This window comes from Cydia pomonella, chromosome 2, assembly GCF_033807575.1.
Source record: "Cydia pomonella isolate Wapato2018A chromosome 2, ilCydPomo1, whole genome shotgun sequence".
Classification (NCBI taxonomy): domain Eukaryota; kingdom Metazoa; phylum Arthropoda; class Insecta; order Lepidoptera; family Tortricidae; genus Cydia; species Cydia pomonella.
The window spans coordinates 29,330,366-29,350,975 of NC_084704.1; the positions used below are offsets into that span (position 1 = coordinate 29,330,366).

At 36.3% G+C, this 20,610-nt stretch overlaps 2 protein-coding genes across 2 annotated transcripts; one reads left to right on the forward strand and one right to left on the reverse strand.

Annotated features, from left to right (window-relative positions):
* Positions 1–3,257: 3,257 nt before the first annotated feature.
* Positions 3,258–16,249, reverse strand: LOC133534868 (NF-kappa-B inhibitor cactus-like). Its single transcript, XM_061874163.1, has 5 exons — positions 15,663–16,249; positions 13,397–13,716; positions 6,545–6,633; positions 4,567–4,782; positions 3,258–4,329 (listed from the first exon to the last, which is right to left on the reverse strand). The coding sequence occupies exons 1-5, from the start codon at positions 16,055–16,057 to the stop codon at positions 4,276–4,278; spliced, it is 1,074 nt and encodes a 357-aa protein (XP_061730147.1). The 5' UTR covers positions 16,058–16,249; the 3' UTR covers positions 3,258–4,275.
* A 2,866-nt stretch (positions 16,250–19,115) lies between these two features.
* On the forward strand, positions 19,116–20,202 carry LOC133534869 (DNA replication complex GINS protein PSF1-like). The gene is made up of 3 exons (XM_061874164.1): positions 19,116–19,433; positions 19,513–19,577; positions 19,661–20,202. Exons 1-3 carry the CDS (start codon positions 19,362–19,364, stop codon positions 20,109–20,111), a joined length of 588 nt encoding a protein of 195 aa, XP_061730148.1. The 5' UTR covers positions 19,116–19,361; the 3' UTR covers positions 20,112–20,202.
* The last annotated feature ends 408 nt before the right edge of the window (positions 20,203–20,610 follow it).

Here is a 20,610-nt window from a genome sequence, read left to right on the forward strand (position 1 = left end):
TTTCTATTGGCATACAACTTAATGCAAATAGTAGGGTGTATCGAGGCGAATCGGATCAAGATGAAAAATCCGTCGATATTTGAAAAATATAGCATTGACATTAGCGCATTTAAATAGCACCGTAGGTACATCTCTGTTTATTACACTTATCCTGCCTTCGGACGCCTAACAATAGGCCGCGACGTTGGCCCCGATATCAGGCTAAAAGATTGTTTACGCAGCGGCTTTCGTGAGCGAATAATTCGCGAATGCGACGAGGCGCGGCGGACCAACGGCATTCGCGTTCACAACGAGATCGCCCACATAGGACACTTCCATAGGTATCAAAGGATTGAATTCACCCGCGCTGCGCCGCGCCGCTTCGCGTTCGCGAGTTATTCGCTAACGTAAGCCCGGTAACGCAGCGGCTAACGAAATATTAGTTACACATCGTTTACAATTTTTCTTAATGTAAAAAAATAGTTCATCTGCAATAATATCAAACGGCTTTAGCCTGCGAGTGCTAGCGACCAGAAGTTTTGTATATTAAACTAATTGCCCTAATTTCTTTGCACTAACATTTCTAGCAACGAAACTAGTAAGTACAGACAGACATAGATGTGTGTACTTCAATGTTATTTCAGAAAGTCGTTTTAAAGTAAGAGCGTAACTTGGATTGTAGAGCTCAACGAGGATGCGGAGTGTTAAGGTCGGCAACGCCCATGTAACACCTCTGGAGTTACAGGCGTCCATAGGCTACGGTAACTGCTTACCATCAGACGGGCAGTATGCTTCTTTGCCACCGACGTAGTATAAAATGGCAGCATCTAAGTTCGTGTGACTCTCAACATAAATACAATCATATTGCAAGTAGCCAAGACTTCAACCAATCCGTAGTTCAATCCATAATGAAGTATATCTTCTTATCAATTTCATCAGTCAAGAGTTGTAGATTTATAATTTTGTAAAGGATTACGGCCTTATTGAGGCCTAACCTCTTGTTACGTTCGATAAGTTTGGCCGAATTTTGTGCATTATTTCGAGAACGATTTTTTGTGCTCTATACAGGATACAGCCTTACCGAGGTTCGAACCCACGATTTTTGACACATATGAAAAAGTTTAGTCTTCAAAGACCGTTCAAAATAGCATTTATTAGATCTATAAATAAAACGCCTACTTTTCATAAATAACATAGATATTTATTTGTTTTATTAGTTAAATACATACAAACTACTTTTGAATACATATACATTTTTTATAATACAAAAATAGACACATTTATAAAAAAAAATTTATAGGAACAGTCACAGACTTACAGTATGAAATGTCCAATGTAAAGTAAATCCTAAATGGTTCAACAATTAAAGTCCGCGACTTTAGCTACAAGAATCAATTACATTGAAAATTGAAAGGCATATCTGGTCGAACAAGGTGCTCGCAAATATCTAAACACAACTCAAAAGGCGATTCAGTATTTTTGAGCACTACTTATTCTTATTTATTTGTTGTTGGATGCACTTTGAGGTCCTCTTAGAGTCATCTTATTAAATATGGCTATTGTCTATCTACCTACATGACAGTGACGCAAAATATTTTTGATTGTTTGTAACACCTTCGTAAGGTACCATGGCACCTCGCGGCACTGTTACTTGTATTGATATCAGATCTATTTCAAGAAAACCATCAGTCAATATTTCAGTAGGTAAATAAAAAAATATTAAATAGGTAGTATGAAAACTTTGGGCCAGAATCTTCATATTTTGCCATGAATTACGTTACGGTATTGCAGCATCATAGTATTGCTAAAATTTGTGCACTAGAAATTGATATCTTTATAGGTAAAACAAACGCTGTCGTATATTCTACTCTGGGGAGAAAACCTATTGCTACACACGCTAGGTATATTTGTGGGCCGGGCCAGCATAATCCATGTTTGTGTTGGTACCTACTGAGTTATTTATTAATTACAAAGTATGTAGCTCAGACGCGATAAACTATGTAAGTTCTACTAAATATATAACTGTATACATATACAATAATATATATAGTTAGCAAGGCAGTATGAGTCCGCTATTATCTCATCAGTTGGCAAGACTTATTTGTGCATCATAGAGAGTAGGTAAGTATTAATTACCTAGTGAATGTTTAAATTTAATTAAGTAGTTTATTTGAGTTTAAATTATGTTAGCCAGGCCTGCTTGCAAACAAACGAAAATCTCTTTCGTTGTTTTAAAAATATAAGTGTATCACATATTTCGCATATAATTACATTTTTACACAAAATGCAACAATGTTTCCATGTGATTTCTAGGAGTACTAAATATTCCTTAGGTTTTATTAGAATATAGGTCGACGTTCTCCAACTCTCCTTTCGACCCCTTTCGTTCCTCCTCTGCAAAAGTCGACAAATTAGAACCGTTTAATTGAGAACAACAATAAATAATAAATAATTCGTATCTATTAATGTGTAGCTAAAGCCATCAGCCAAATAGTACTGTGTAATTGGATCAAAGTACTAAGTTATAATTTTTCTTATGGCAGTATTATAACATAATTATATTGATCCAGCCACTACATGCGGTGAACACAGCGAAAATGGAATTCAAACTGAATTTTAAATTCATGCGATCAATTGACGTCGTCTCGCACTTTGCCCTTGTACGTTGGCATTTTTATAGCCGCAGTGAACTTATCAATATAATTGTGCCACAAGTTTCATGTTTGATGTGCTAAGTAATGAACATTGATTGAGAGCGGCGGTTTCAGAAGTGAAAAGTGTTTGTTTTGTTCTAAAACATTGAATTGACTTGCGCTAATGCTGGCTAGTACGCTTGCTGCGCCGAGTCAACGACATGTCCTTGATGGCTGCTATCTGCAAATTATGTAAATTAACCGGCCGAGAAAAAAATCTTTAATATTTAATGAATTTAACGTAATAGCTCGAAAAATATTTATAATTGACAGTAACTTATAAATATTTCGGCAGACAAAATCGTAACATGCCTACTTTGTGTAGATTGATACTTCAATTATTTAACATTTGAAAAGTTTGTAGTTAAAAATATTCTTCTTTCGAGTTATGATAGTTAATAGGGACTTTCACTTCTGAAACTATACTAGGTGTTTTAACTTATGCTATTGCCGCAATGACTGTGGGTGCACCGCCCGCTCACGAAGCAACATCCAAACATTAAATATTTGTATATATGTGTAGGGTCATATGGGTCAGCCTTCACTTCTCCTTTCGAACGAAAGTTAGAGCAAGACAAAAACATGTTTCAGAAACAGTTGTCACATTTATTATACTATTTACAATAATTTACACTCACATAAACATACTATTAACATAGAAACAAATTATTGACTATTCCAATTGCCGGTAACAGCCCTGACCTGATGTCTTACAACAGATAGAAACAATTTGGGGTCAGATTCTTACATTTTCTATATTTCTATAGAATCTTTATCATCTTAAACACATGGCAGTTAGAACGAATTCTGCTCGGACAAATGTCTATCACAACTGACAGTATGATAGTTGGTAGACAGTTCCGTTAGACAATTAGTCAGCAACAGCAACAAACCTCATCACACCCATTGAAACAAAAAAATGATAAAAATGTTGGCTCATTAGTAACAACAAGTCTAACTACATAATAGTGTCTTCACAAAATATTACGGAAGACCTGTGTTAGCCAATCGTCAGGCTAAAGTTATATCCATAAAATTATACTATTTAAAAAATATAAATTCGAACTATGACAAACAGGAAGAATCGTTAACGCATAGCCAACGATATTGGTGGGTTCATTAAATAAATGTACGCTTTTCTAAAAAACGCGGTCTCATTCACACCATCCTTTCACAGACTAACAACATAGACTAGACGGACGGGCTCCTATAAGGGTTCTACGGAACTCTAATATCACAGTTTGCACTTAGCAAACGTAAATTTAAATAAATAAACAAACAGTCACAATTATCTTTCCACTTGAAACCATAAGCTGAAAGGATTAACTGTACGCAGCACTAAAGACTCAGTTTACTTTAATCCTAGTTAAGTTCAATGTAAAAATCCTCGGGATAGTTGAGCATTTAATCTTGAGCCTCAATACTCGGCATAGATTGACAATAAAGTCTTCGGGCTTGAATAAGATTGTCCTTCAAGTGGAAACACAATTAACGAACGTTTAGATTGCACGCTTGGGCGTTGTCGTGAACGGGCCACCCCTTCAGTCTAACGTAACAATAACGTAAGTGCTCGGTCGCGTTCAATGTTGTTTACTTAATGTCGTCACACCGCCACCGGCTGCGACTTATGCATCTCCAAGAAGTCGTCACCGTCGTCCTGCGGGCAAACGAAATGTACATTAGTGACGCTGTAGTGGCTTATTGATATTGCGTAATAAAAACCAACGGGAAGAGCACGTTGTATTACATCATAATTATGTTACTCTTACTTACATCATAATGTTAAACATTTCTCATTTTAAAAGAGCTAAGCTTGCATTTTTATGTGGTTGTTTGCGGCATAGGCAATAAAATCCAAAATACTGACTAAATATTTTAGATTACACCAACTGACCTCATCACTCGTGTAGTCCTCGTCATCATCATGCTTGTACGCTTTAATGAAGTAGTCATGAACGCCGGTGCGACGCGACAGACGCATGGGCGTGCGTCCAGCGTAGTCGCAGACGTACTTCCACACTTTGGGACAGCGTTCGAGCAGGTACTGCGACACGGCGTGGTTGCCGGCGCGCGCCGCGATGTGCAGGGGCGTCCAGCCTGAGCTGCCGTCCTGAACAAGAGAAAATACATTGTTTAGGATGCTAAAAGGAGGTTAGAGTGGTTTCCGAATAATTGTGACAAAAAATAACTAATTGAAGATATTTTGCTAAAGAAAATGATAGCCTTCATTCAGCAGGGTTTAAATAACTGAAAAATATTAATTAATCACTACTTCCAGTTTTAATTAAAACTTAAAGTACCTTGTAATTGAAGTAAAGGCCACAAATTGACTTGTTAAGTCAACATTTGAACGACACTATAATACCACGAATCTAGAAGCAATTTGGGAAACACTAGCAATTGTTTATGAGCCGTCATTTCAATGTTAATTAATGTTAAATTAAAATAAATGAATTTCCATTATTATTGCTAGAAGCTTTGGACCGCACTGGGTTTTCCTAATTTAATGTTATATTGTCATAGCCTTGCGTTTCTACGTAACTATGCAATTATAGTCGCAAACAAGGATAAAATCAATGTTCGTATCAATCAGTGGATTAGTATTTAAAAAGCTTGTAAATATAAACGTATTAAATTAAAACATATACTCTCGCACGGACTTGGATATAAATAACCGATATAAAAAATTAAATAAGTTGCAGTTCCTTTAAAAGAATTGTTTAAAACTATCAAGTGAATTGTACAAGTCAAGATAATGCTAACACATCCCCAAAGTAAAAGAAATCTAGAGTTGGGAGTGGTGATAAAACCCGGTATCGTTATCAGTATCAGATTAGAGCGGGTTTTCCGACGGGGAAACCTACTCAAAGCCAAACAATCGTGGTGTTTTGTTCAGCTATCTGTCACACATCACGTTTCCTAGTCAGCTAAGCTAGCGAATGTTGTCTATAGATAATACAAAATATAATGAATACAGGGTGATTCATGAGACGTGAGCTGGACTAAGCCTACACAATCAGTAAATGTTAATGAATCGTTCACCATCATATTTAAGTAAAACAATCACGCTTTTTATCTGTTATTAAACTTTTTCTTAAGGACAAATTTGATTATCTACAATCATGGACACCCTACAACACTTAATTAAGAAAGATAAAACCTCTTTAACCGTTATGACAGCACTTTGATTATGAAGAAAATAAAATGTCACACTTGAGTGAGATATGATTTTATAAAAGTAACCAGACTCCGATGACACTCAATTTGTCACTTATTATGGATAAAACAAAGAGGGTGACCATAAATATCGTAAATAAAATAAAACTCTTTTTTTTGAACAGTAAAAATTAAATTAACGTTAATCTTACAAATACTGGTACGAAACAGTTGCTGATAATTTACCGAATATGCAGGCTTGATCCTGCTCACGTCTCCTGAATCATCCTGTATATATGAATAGCGTCAGCCGCGAATGCTTAAGATGTTCAATGCCAGCTCCGGACATAGCAGGCCTTGGTCACTAATTCTCTTTCGTACGCCGTCAAAATTATTCTTGTGAATATATGTATTCTCGTCCGACTATTTATGTCTCATTAATCGCGTGTAAAAGCAGAGGTCAAAATATCTATCATATGGGTATCAGTGTATTATTTGTATTTTTCAACTTGTTTTTAAGATAACTGTGCAGTTAAAAAGTCATTAATTCACAGAAATAATTAATTAATTATTATATAATCGAACTTAAGTATAATAAACAAAGACCCATGCATCGGAAAACGTACTATCGTTACTTGCAGCTGCTGTAATTAGTAATCAATAAAAGCTAATGGTGTAGTAGGAATGTGTACGACTGTGTGCGTCACGGCACTCACCTTGGCGTTGATGTCGGCACCGTAGACGACGAGGGTTTGCAGCATCTCTATATCTCCCTTTTTGGCTGCGATGTGCACGCAAGCTTGGCCTGAAACAAACAGACAGACATATAAAATAATTGCTTAAAGTAAAACCAAAAGCAACCAATATTTTTATAAATTATATGAGCCCTACCCCACAGGGTCTAACGATACGATAATAGATATCACACGACTGACACAACAGAGCATAGAAACAATTATCCGTTTCCATCAAATTATGCTACCGGTGAAATACCCGCATGTGTTTGATAGTGTGTTGAATCTACAGTAACACGATCTCCAGGTGATGTCACTAGTACCTACACCAGTATCTAGTCAAGCCTTTGATTTGCCATCTATTTCGTAACCTCGTAACCCCACGCAGTCACGGATGACTATACTAAGAAAAGTAAAACTAGCAAAAACCTGAGGAAAAAACATGGGGTTTCGCTTCGATGGATATACTAAGAAAAGTAAAACTAGCAAAAACCTGAGTAAAAAACATGGGGTTTCGCTTTTCAGCCTGCCTCGCGCCACTCTTCCATAAGGACAGTTTTACTCAAAAATACTAATACCACAACCTCATTTGAGGTCATGAACTATTATAGTATGTAGCTTTACATTACGTGAATTGTAATAGCTGGGGCCAACATATATCTATATTACGCTTAATAGTTAGAAAACTTTCTACATAAGATAAACTAAACTACGTACCTACTTGAATCCAAGTTGTCCAAATTGTAACAAAACATTTTGTTCAAATAACAATTCTATTGACTATACAAGATCCAAATTCTGGTAAGTCGTCGGATTTGAAATAAGGCCAGCTATGCCAAGTTATGTATCTACCGGCCTTTCTGCGTCACCCATAATGTTGGCCGAAATCCAAGTTTATTTTAGACTACTAGAATAGACAGCCGGACGAATGGAAAATAGCTACTCTTTAATACACCCTATAATAAGTTTTTGTTTAGTTTTATACTACGTAAATGCTGATAAGTGCATTCAACCTTGAGGAAAACCCTAGCTGATCGCATTATATCGGCATTGACTATTTTATGCGCAATTTCCCAAGCACCTAGAAGTAAAATAGGTAGTACCACACTAAAAACATTAGATAAATCGCACTGAAGGTACCTATGACTACGTCACTCGTTTACACAAGCGTTATTTATTAACTAGTACATGTGAATTGTGAATATTCTACAATTTTTGACATGAATCTGATGTTATCCTATAAAGGCCCGATATTGATAAAAAAAAGTACATGTGTTGCACGTGGTATATGGTACCCATTGAGCAACGCACCGTAGACGTGACTGCTGCGATACTATCTATAGATACGTTGTGAGGCGAGGCGAGGGGGCAGGTACGGCGACGCAAGCTGGGGTTTTCCAAGCTATGTGGATTGTGGACTGTGGCCCGGCGAGGTGCGCGCGCGACGCAGCGCGCCAAATATGGCAATCATTATTTTCACTGTTTCCGTATGCAGATGCGATGAGTCTGGTTTAATGGAATGATTGTAATGGAAATTTTCATAGTATTGAGTTGTTTGTTTACCAGGAAACGCATAGTAAGTTCATGGAAACTGTCAGCAATAATAATTACCTACAAGTAGGTAGCTATTGATCTGTGACGCACATAGCATAGCACACTCTCAGGTAATTAAGTGGAACGATGCTCATAATCGTTAAGACAGGTATTTGGGTAAGTCCGAAGCATTACAGGGAAATCTGGGATTATGACACCGGAGGACCCGGCCGCAGAATGCCATGCTGCCAAGAATTTGGATGTGTTGCAAAACACCTTGGAATTTCCGTTCCCTACTCCTACCTACTCGTAATGTTTCCGTATAACTTGGGTCAAAGCTGTGTTGATTCACTATTCAAGTAGTTAAATACTCAGACAGGTACCTACAGCCGGTATTAATTTATGCTCCGACATAAGATAAATAGAAGTCACACGTACGTTAGCTGTAAACAGAGAGAGATGACTAAATAATGTATCTACTACCGATTTACCGATCCGCATCTTCGATCCCATCTTAAAATTCAATAGCGCCAGTAAAGATATACGTGAAAGAATTCTTGTTTTAAAAGACACATACGGGGTGTTTGACATTGGAAAACCCGAGGCTGGGAAACCCAGCGTCCTACCAACGGACAGATACGCGCCAGCGAGAAGTGGTATTTCGAAAACTATTGTTTACCTCAACGGTATTATGAAATAAGTTAGTTGCCGTGACAAGGGGTAATAAAAGGATCATTGTACGGGTAGATGTGGGGTTTCCCTTCCCGATTTAAGACGGATAGGAATGTGGAAGAGGCAATAATATTTTGCGAATCTACAACGATATTTGAAGATAATGGTGTTCAAAAATAGCACGAATTTAAACCCATAACCTCGAGTTTGTTTTTTGCTTTTTGGCGGCGATTAACGACTTATACTTTTAACACTGGTGCTAACCGGATGGTACGCAAAACAACGAAAAAGTACTTGGACATATATATATTTATGACGTCGTAAACAATATTACTAAGTAAATCAGCCATTACACTCGTGTTTCTTATCCCACATTCACCTGCCAGGTGTCATAACACCTAACACCGATTTACTTTTTGTTTTTTGGTAGATACCCACTACAAAAAAACAAATAGGAATATCGAAAAATCATTAAAAAACCCAGGGGTTTTTTTTTACTTTTAGGCTTATTTGCGTTAATTGAGTGGTTTTAGAAATTGACAGAATATTGATAACAAGTTAAGTCAATGTCATACGATAACACGACAGTATCTATGTATAAAAAGCGGCCAAGTGCGCGTTGGTATCGCCCATGAAGGGTTCCGTGCCATTTATGACGTACTAAAAAACTACTTACTAGATCTCGTTCAAACCAATTTTCGGTGGAAGTTTGCATGGCAATGTATATCATATATATTTCTTTATTTTTCATTCTGTTATTTTAGAAGTTACGGGGGGGGGGGGAGGGGGACACATTTTACCACTTTGGAAGTGTCTCTCGCGCAAACTATTCAGTTTAGAAAAAAATGATATTAGAAACTTCAATATCATTTTTGAAGACCTGTCCATATATTATAGATACCCTACACGTATAGGTGTGATGAAAAAAAAAATTTGAGTTTCAGTTCTAAGTATTATTCTAAAGAACCCCCAAAATGTATTGTTTTTTTTTTCAATTTTTGTGTGAAAATCTTAATGCAGCTCACAGAATACATATACTTACCAAGTTTCAACAGTATAGTTCTTATAGTTTCGGAAAAAAAGTGGCTGTGACATACGGACGGACAGACAGACATGACGAATCCATAAGGGTTCCGTTTTTTGCCGTTTGGCTACGGAACCCTAATAAAACAATGGAAAGTAACAAACACTTCCACAGTGACAAAAGAGATCCACTGATGTCGATTGTATAAAACAATTTAATGTAGAAAGCCTCTGCGACGAATTCGGTGCGAGTAGCGGGCTATCGGCTTGTCTGGGATTTCCAACGGCTTTGCCATATCATATCCCACATACACCCTTGGCACAACCGATGTTGCCTTGTTAAGTTTTGTACCCACGTGGTATTTTGCGGTTGACTGGGGTTTCCTACTGACCAGTATGACTGTTTTTTTTCTAAACCGCGTTTTCCTCGATAGTTACATAATGCCGAATCATTTTATAAAGTAGTTATTTTTCAGATCGCTGGCCCTATTATATAAATTACACACGCGCTTTCAACAATGCTTTGGATGCAACTCTTACCTGGGAAAACCCTCTCGCAATGCAACCTAGATAGCTCGTACATACACGTATCAGCACACGTAACGCTCTCAATGGAACAATAGCCGGGGTATCCCAAAGTGAGCGCGCTCGGGCTGAAATGGTCGTATCTCCGTTAGAGTTTCACGGTGAAAGGCTTTTTGGCTTTTGGCTGCGAGAGCGGAAGGCTTTCACTCGCCAAATGGTTACGCGAACGGTCAAACGATGCTGGAAATACCCAAATTGCGCGTCTCACGCTGACTTGGACCGGTTCAAAGGGGCCCACACATTCGCACCTTTACCTTACTAATTAAAATTCCGCGATCATCTTAGGAACTATCTCGATCTTTGGGTAAACCCATTTATGCAAATGGCGATTTATATTTCGGTTATTGCGAGGACATTGAAGAACACTGGGTTTTCCGACCATTTAAAATAAATTTGACAGAAACTAATCTCTTTTTAATACTATTTGCTTTGGGAATTCCGAATAGGTCGTTAAGTAGGCTCAATTTATAAAAAGATTTTTACAAGAAGAAGACAATTGTCTTCTTGATCTAATATGATTTGATCCCAAAGGTCTGCGTAATCATAGGTGGGATTAGTTATCCTTTACCGAAATGGTCTGATTTGCAAAGAGCCTTGACTCATGGCGGTCACCCTATAAATACCGTAGTCTGCAAGGCTCTCTGTTGACGTAATAGACCTTGGGCCACGTCACCAAGTACGTTCACACGTAAACAATCTAATCGTGTCGTAGTATCCTTAGTAAACAGGTTTCATGCATTCAGACAATTCAATTCATAACAGATCCTAGTGTGCTTCCGTATTTTTTCTGAGGCGATCTTCGTGTGAACGCTCAAGGTCCGGATGGACGTCCTAGGGCGTCATTCAACATGTTCTAATCGTTCATAACATCACCCATATCACGAAATCGACTCTAATTCTATCCATGACTTAATGCGCTCCGAATAACAGAATCTAACTTTTATCGATCATATTATCACCAAATGTTTTCAAGTGGCAAGCTTAATCGGTCTAAAATAAAAGCTATGTGAAATTGATCGCGATGCTCTTTTTCTTTTACACCATATGATAGGTACCAAAAGACGTCAAATATAAATATGTACGCATGTGTATATTAGCCTGAGGGCGATGCCTCGAAAAACACCAATCGAGTATACATTTTAGTTATAACTATATTTATAGGTGAGGTCATCGCAGAAAATAGTTTTACTGTGATAGTTATGTCATAAATTTTGACGCAGTTTTAATAAACCTTAGGTATTCGGATCGAGTGGGCACAGTAAAGAATCCATATTTGATACTTACGAATTGACCCTTAGGTATGTATATGAAGATAAGGCTATCCGGTTAAACGGTGGGTCTTGGGGCTAATTCATAAGTGTCAAATTTCAATTCTTATGTTACTCCCACTATAAAGTATAAATATATAAAGATATCCATAAAGCTTACTAAACAATCACTGTAATCAATTTAAAAACAGTGTACTAAATAAAGATTACTGACAACTTTGTTTTATCCTCGTAAGGCCCAAGGTCCTACCTATAGGACTTATTCAGTTCGATGAAATTTAAATCATATTCAATTTGAACAGAGTTGCATTTGTTTTGTTTCGTTCAAAATAAAATGAACTGTATTCCTTGCACTATAGGTTCAAATTCCAGTAACAAATTATGGATTTTTCATTTCTATGGTTGGGCCTTAGGAGGATATCTTCTATCTAAGTTCTCGTTTTAGTAGTAAAATATACTAAAGAATTCATATATAATAATAGTAATAATTGAATAAAAGAGATAATAAAAGTGTCATTATCATTATTACTATGCACTATCCTCTTAAGGCCTACATATATAGTACTTATGTTTGATAAAATATAAACCAATTAATGGAACAGTTTCATATCTTTTCTTAAGTAAAATTTTTAAACAATAAATTCATAAAGCTAACAAAGACTCACAGAGCAGCAGATGTACAGTCAGCATCAATAGTAGCTGATGAAACAACGCGCCAAAAGTATCTGACATCTCAGATAACTTTTCCAAATACAGATAAATTTCTAAAATTCACGTTCCAAAGTGTATCTTTTAGTCTCAGTTGTTCTATATTAAAGACATCAATTTTTAGGTTACAGAAAGGTAGATACTTATGAAGCGTTATTTGATCCGCTACTTTTGTTTTGATCCTGACTGTACCTACATCTGACCTCTAGCTATGTAATTATAGTATAGCTATACTAGTGGGAAGCTAAGGAAGCTTACAGTCTCATAAAAATGTTTTATGAGAAGGTTCATGTATTCCCGAATCGTCTGCCTGGTTAACTGCGTCTTTATCTAGAAGCATTGGCGTGATAAAGCTGTCTTTATATGTCTGTACATAGCTCCCACTTTATTTACTTCGGTCATGACCATTATCGCGAGGGCGTGACCTCTGATGGCGCCATATGTAACAACGAACGATTGAACGCGCAAAATATAAAATTTTACAGGGAGCAAGAATCTAATCGGTGGCTACATGTTTGAAAGTATTTCGAAACTAAAAAAGAAACCTTTTAAGAATTTCTAGACTACAATTACTTAGACTTAACATCGGGCGAGCTTATTATTTCCATATATTTATTTCAAAATAGGTGTATTAATTACATTTGACTTGTTAAGTTCGAGAAACGTAAAAACCAAGAAAAAGATGCGGTGTTTCGAATTGGCGTCTTGCATTATCGGGAAAACCATCTCGGGTTTTTACTCAGTGAATCAAAGGTGCAACGACCATGTAAGGAGCTTTTAGATGACGAATTAAGCCGTTAATGCCGCCGCCGCCGCGTTTAATGGTGTAAAATAGGATATCCAGATCTGCTATTTGAGAATAATTAATACTGTGTGATTTAATAATGTCTACCTAGATATTGCTTAGAATTAGAATAATTTCCTATCACTGTTGTCACACGCAACCTGATTATGATTATTAATGCAATGTACCTATGCATCAAATAGTTACTACATACTATGCTATTTCAAAAGCTTTTAATAAAAAAGGTACATAACTACTCACCATGATAATTTGTTTGGTTCAACACAGCCTTCTGGTATTTACGGTCAGGAACTGGGTCTAAGAGCGCTAGTAAGCAGTCTCGCTTGCCAGCTTTCACTGCTGTGTGCAGCGGAGTTTCCCCCATGTGGTCTCTAATGGCGAAGGAAGCACCCGCTTTGACAAGCATTCTGGCTATTATGGCATGTCCACTCATGACGGCTAGGTGTAGCGCTGTGTGGCCATAGTCATTTGTGATGTCTAGCCATGATGGGTGTGGGCACAGCCTGATGAGCAGTGCTGTTCGCACTTTGCAGCCATGAACAGCTGTGATGTGCAATACACTGGGAAAAAAATAATATTATTAATAAAGATTACTCATGGTGGTGTGTCATCTTATAATTAAACTTGTCTAAAGCTTGCTTAATATAAAACCATTTATGTTGACACATTTGACTAGTTTTTACTTGGTTGAAAAAAATATTTGAATGTAATAAAGTTCTATACTGTGTAACTAAGTGTGACCGCGGCCAGCAAAATGTCCCTCTTTGTTGCTTGCCATAAGGATGAGATTTGCTTGTATCTTTATACAAATAACCTGACAGGGCATCACAAATGAAGAGAAGATTACAGACAATATTGTTATATGCCAAGACTTTTTGTTTTAAGTTCTAATTTGAGTAGTATGTATACTTTAGAAAAGTGTTATTAATTATCATTATTACTGTGTTCTATGAAACAACTTTGCACAACTTTGTGTCGTTTGCTTTGCTCCCCCATTAATATCACACTCAGCCCATATTTTTTAATTTCTGACCCTTGCTAGTGATGTACCAAGGAAGTTTTTACACCCTATAATGACATTTGTTGGCTATAGTAGCTATACTTTAATATTTATTTCTCTCTATATAATGCAATTCTTGATAGCATCAAGAAACGTCCGGTGTCCCAATAAAAAAAATAGAAAAAAGAAACCCCTATACACGGTGCCTATGAGCATTCCGAGAGATTTTAACAGTATATTCCTGATCATATTTAAAGTCTACAATGTCCTACAAACTTTTTTGGAATATCCTTATTGACAGATGTCAAAAATAGGTTTTACAAATAAAAGATAAAATTCTTTTTGAGTTACAGTTTTACAAACAGTGTTTACATTTTATATTCAAATACATACAAAAAATTGAAAAAAAAACCAATTTTTTTTTTCTGTAATTGATCTAAACTCATAACAGGTTTTCCTTCTTTTGGCCTCAGAATGTACATGGTTAAAATCTCTCAGGTTCCTCGTGGACACCTTGTATAGTTTACCCTGTATTTATTTTTATTAATTGACCAAATTTATAATGTCGAGGCATGAGCCAATTGTTACACTAGACACTAGTAATTACAGGGCTTAACAGTTTAATAACAGCCAGACCATATTACTATGTTATGTTAAATTCTTATATTAGATATTGTTATAGTGTGAAATATAATCAGTGAATTTTGCAAGCATTTGAGCCACTCAAAAATATTATCATCCTCCACAAAAAAAAAAAACACTTTAAAACTGCATGGTTCTGAAACAACAGATAATTCTGATAACTTAGTCACCATCCAAACTCATATACAAACTTTTTTGTATATAAGTTTGAGTGGTGAAAAACCTGTGTTATTTAATATAGTTGACCAAACAAAAAAGTTATGTTGACTCTAACCCTACACCTCTTACTTGAGGAGATTGAAATCCCTCCTAAATTGGAGGAGGCATGAAACTTGACAGGACACATCTTTTCAAAACATTACATCATCGAAATTATTCCTATAAAGTCACTTACAATTCAGAATATTATTATATTTCTGACTGATTAAAAGTAAGTGATAACACCACAATTATAATAACATTGAACCATGATATGTATCATGTTACATGTTGTAGCCTTAATGTCACAGGCAGAAGGTTTGTTATTGCTTGATTTAAGTGTCAATTCTTGTTGCAAAATATTTTAGGTTATATTTGTTTGGTCTATTATATTCCATTCTAATAAGAATACTGCACATGGTGATATCATTTAAGTAAGTCAAGAAGAAATTATTGTCATAATTAATCAGCTTTTAGCAAGGAGTTGAATACATTATAACTAGCTTAGTTTGTCAATAAAGGTCATTGCAAACATACCTACTCATCCCTTACTTAAGAATGATAGTCCTTTAAAGTTAAAAAGGAAGATGAGTCTATGCTTGTTAAGACCAAAGCATCATTTTGACTTCCCTTTGTTACGTTTTTTAAAAGTTAATAGGTACTTACTTGTCACCATCCGCATCCTGCTGGAAAACTTTAGCAAGGGGAATCTGCAAGTGGTCTGGTATCGATGCAGGGCAAACATTGACTTCCGGTGGACTATCAATATCGCATTTTTTCATTTGCGCCTGAATTTCCCCAACTTTATCCTCTAACTCCGTGCTGCTTAATTCTTCACAAGGCCCCTCCGTCAAAACACCAGAATCCATTTCAGTTTTGTCACTCAACAGTGTCGACGACTGAGGACTCGATACATCTTCGGGAAGTCTGAGTTCTTCAGAAATAGTACTTGACAGGATCCCTGAATCCAATCCTCCGCTAATAGTAGCTGACAAATAACCAGAATCTGCGCTCTCCTGCACGGGAACTTTCGTTGAATCAATCACTCTTTTGGCACTCATTTTGTTTAGGTTAATTTTACACTTTCACTATGCACAGTGTGTGACACGGGAATAATAATCCGATTAAGTGTAGAAAGGCACTAAAACATGTTTTCACAATGCACTTAAATTGTAATCGCGAGTTGTAATATATCGCTCCTGCTTCACAGCAGGTCTACTTAGCAGCGATCGCGTTGTCAATTTATTTATTCCGCAGTGGGTGTTGTCTTTATATATATAGTTACCACAGATTATAACAACGCAACTGGGCATTTCCAACCAAACGTCATGCATTCTGCCATTGTGGGTCACGAACTTAAAATAATCCGGATAGTGTACATTGGCTAAAAAGTGTGTTCACATGAGAAGTCAAAGTGGGCCGCTGCATCTCTTTCTAATTAGGGTGACCATGAGTTATATGTATGTGGGATATTAGGATAATATTGAATATATAGTTTGGCCAGGATCTTTTCTCATTCGTGCATAGTCAGAGAGAATCTCACTGTCTTTTGGCTGTGCTAGTATTATGGTCCCTGAAAAGGAATGGATTTTTTTTTTCTCTTCTTTAACCTTTTGAACGCCATGCCTATCGCACGCGGCGCGTAATTGTGAACCTTGTCGGTACGCATTAAGGTTGATATTGGGCTGTAGCCGCGCGCGTTATATGACGTCTTTGGCAATCAAAAGGTTAAAACGTTTCACAAAGCCTAACTTAATTTAGTCGTTCTAAAAGCTGTTACTGATAGGCGTACCGGACCGCCACCATGGTCCATCGTGAGGAAGGTGGTCCGCCGTGTCAAGAACACAGGTATGAGTAAGGGGGCGTCCATTAATCGCGTCATATTGTATAGGGGGGGGAGGGGGTCAGCAAAAAATCACCAATGATCACCACAGGGGATGGGGGGGGTATGGACACGTATCACGTGTATTTTTTTTTCATCTGTGCTATACTGTATTATAGTCAATAATAATCCTTCATGTGTACTTAGGTTCATTTGTTAGAAAACTGTTCTTTAGTTATCGAAAAAAATACACGTCATATTGGATGGGGGGGGGGGGGGTTCCTGAAAATATCACCAAAGATCACCATGGGGGAGGGGAGGGGGTCTAAAACAAGCCAAAAACGTATGACGCGATTAATGGACGCCCCCTAACAGAGAGAGAGAGAGAGAGAGAGACAGACATGCTGACAAGACCAAGGTCGCGGTCCGCTCCGCCCGTTTATTATAGTTTTTAACCAGGGCGCTTGTCACTGAAGCGTAGACATTAGAGAGAAATATATTATCTTTTTCTTACGATAGTATTATGGAGTTTGTTAGAGTCAAACCCACCGCCAACGCCGAAGTTCGCAAATTGCGGGCATCTTTCTCTGTCACTCTTAACTCCTTTATATCTCCATGTATAAAATATGGTACCTGTAAAACAACACGACACTATTTTGATTTGACTACAATCATACATTTTAAATAGTTTGTTTCCCGCTTGATTTATATTTTCTAATTTAAAAATAAATGTGTTACGATGCCAGACATGTGTTTGAAAATAAATAAATGGCAGCCATTGGCGGGCACTTTCGAACTCATGGTATGTTTATATACGTGATGGCTTCCGTTTTGCACACTTTAATTATCAAGTCATCGTAGATTTGTGACGACTGTGATTGCAACTAAAGTTTTCAAATTTGCCGCCTTTATCTACTGACGGAAATATGTGTCCAACCTATATCGAATCGATTACGTATATATAAATAGTTTGAAAACCCTTTTCATTAAAATATAATATATAAAAGTAAGTCTGGAATGTTTAAGGACTTAGGATTTTAATTAGGGCAATTATTTATTCTGTAATAGCGCCAATTACATCCACACTTCCCGATTTCGGGCCCGAAATCAGTCCCGTGTTCAGGCCTGATAATAATTTTCGTTCCACGGAATATCAGCACATCTGTAAAAAATACTTTGTCTCTAATTGCCAAAAAATTTCAATGTTTGATATATTTGCATATGAACCATTTTTTTACATTTCAAATATTGTAAACGATGTGCTGATATTTGGTGAAACGGAATTTCTCAAGCCCGGAATCGGGTCTGATATCAGGGGGCCTACCGCGAAAACCGAAATTCGCAAATTGCGGGGATCTTTCTCTTTTACTCTCACTAAGACGTCATTAGAGTGACATCGAAAAATGCCCGCAATTGACGAACTACAATTTTCGCGGTCATAGCCCAGGCCTGATAAAGATTTAATTGGCACTATAGCTTTCATTCCATCAATTAATTAATGTCGAAATAAAGACATACCTATTTCGATAAACTTTATTTTAAGTACGTAATAAGAATTGGTAAAACTGATTCACATCGTGTCGACATCATAGTCACCCTAATGAGTTTGACAATTATTGTCTTGTATTTTTATCGTAAAATTGAATGATTGTGGTTCACCTGTGAAAAGATATACCACAGTCAGCAAAACTTTCAGCTCTACAACCTATCACATAACATTTTCTACCCATTTTTTTCAATTGTTCGCAATCAAATGCTGAGCGTCACGATTCGCGTATTTTGAAGATATCTCCAATATATGTCATCAAGTTAGGGATACCAATTAATATTCAAATTTTTACAATAACTACCATATTAAAATTAATGTTTTTTTGTTGTGCACATGCTTAGTTTAATCAGTTAATAATATTAACATCAAAATGACTTACAAATTTATTAAAAGACATCAAAACCGCACTCTGAATATAGCACTAAAATTGTATAAGAAGGTATTTAATTTCAGTAGTATATTGCATACAAGGGTATGTTTTTAACATTGGCAACATGTGCGAGTGAGACACTGCGACCCATCTTTGCTATCTCAAGTGGACCATTTTCTCTAGTCTGGTAAGAACACCTTTTATCTCAGCGATAAGGTTCAATTTAGTATGACAAAAAAAGTTAGAGCGTGCTCCACTTTATATCTCCATGTTGCGAGTACGTTCGTGGTAACTATCTATTGAACCCATAATATTTAGAACGTACCTCTTAATGTTGCCTGCCTAAAAATTAAAGATTAGTGATATTTATAGTAATTGCCAATTGGTATGGACGATATGAATGGTCCATTTTTATTTTTAATCGAAACAAAACAACACTTTGTGGTTATAAAAAAATTTATAATCATTAATTAGTCCTGTTTTGTCATATTATAACTAAGTTTTCGAAACCTTAATGTGTGGTAAGGTTTGAAAAAAGTATATCTTTATTCGTCAACGAGTAACTTGTATATGTATAAAATATAACGAATGTGTACATAAAATACATAAATATTGCTTGTCACAATGTTTGGTGAAAAAGTTATAGAACTTATAAAAGAAGCAGAAAGAAATCCTGAAACTATTGATCAATTCAATGTAAGTTAGTGAAATGATTAAACAAATTATGAAACTAAAAAGTAAACAAGAGATAAATCTATCCCAATTACATTTTCAGGATGAAAAGATACGGCAAATCTTGGAAGAAATGCAGTCCTTATTTCAAATGAATATGAATGATGCGTAAGTATTACCATTTTTCCTCTTTCTTAAATATGGATGTAAAAAAATATATACCTATTTATTCACGGCAAATTTAATTTCAGAAATGCTACATCAGAAAACAAATCTCTTTGGACAACAGTGCAAGTAAGGCACTCAGCTTTAGAACGTAATAAGCGCTGCTTGCTAGCATATTTGTACAGTAGAGTGAACAAGATCAAGACCCTGCGCTGGGAGTTTGGCTCTGTGTTGCCTCCGGACGTAAGAGAATTACTCTCCGATGATGAATATGACTGGTTTTCAAAGTACTCCACAAATCTAGCAACATACATGAGATCTTTAGGAGAGGACATTGGCTACAGTGGAATAGATTTGACAGAAAACCTTAAGCCTCCGAAGTCACTGTATATTGAAGTGTTGTGCATGGCTGACTATGGCAAGTTAGAGCTTGAAGATGGTGATGTGATAACTCTGAAGAAAAATAGCAGACATTTTTTACCAACATCTGAGTGCCAAACATTAATAAGACAGGGCATTTTGAAACAAATATTATAACTATTATTGTTCTTTTAAAAACTTGTGGTTATAAGTGATAAAAACATTTCAGTGGCTGTCCATATTGAAGTAATAAACAATTGAACTGAAATTGGGTATTATCTAGTCATTTATTTTTTATTTTTCATGCTCTGAAAGTGGGTTGTTTTTCTAAAAAGTGTGCAGCAAATTTTATGTTTCTGCACCAGAGCATTTTACTTTTGTAGTATGTTTTTTTTTTCAATAAGCAATTAAAATTTGTTTTTAAATGGATTTGTTGTGCAATTTCCATTCTGATATTTAACTTCTCATTCCATAAATAATGATCCTTTACCTTAATTATTAATTGAAAAGTACCCTTAAGGAATAGTTTAAAAGTTTATTCATGTTTGTCATGTTTGATCATGTTTTTTTTTTCATGTTTATGTTTTTTTCATGTTAGTCATGTTTGTAATTTACTTTTCTCATATTCGAAATGAAAAGTACAGTGCTTAACTCGGTGAAAGAATTATCTCAGTCT

Bases quoted from the DNA above. Each gene is read 5' to 3' on its own strand.
- LOC133534868 (XM_061874163.1), bottom strand. From the start codon at position 16,057: ATGAGTGCCAAAAGAGTGATTGATTCAACGAAAGTTCCCGTGCAGGAG. The intron at 13,717-15,662 runs GTAAGTACCTAT...TTTTTTTCCCAG, and splicing joins CAGGATGCGGATGGTGACAA to TGTATTGCACATCACAGCTG. The intron at 6,634-13,396 runs GTGAGTAGTTAT...TGTTTGTTTCAG, and splicing joins GAACCAAACAAATTATCATG to GCCAAGCTTGCGTGCACATC.
- LOC133534869 (XM_061874164.1), top strand. From the start codon at position 19,362: ATGTTTGGTGAAAAAGTTATAGAACTTATAAAAGAAGCAGAAAGAAAT. The intron at 19,434-19,512 runs GTAAGTTAGTGA...TTACATTTTCAG, and splicing joins AAACTATTGATCAATTCAAT to GATGAAAAGATACGGCAAAT. The intron at 19,578-19,660 runs GTAAGTATTACC...ATTTAATTTCAG, and splicing joins CAAATGAATATGAATGATGC to AAATGCTACATCAGAAAACA.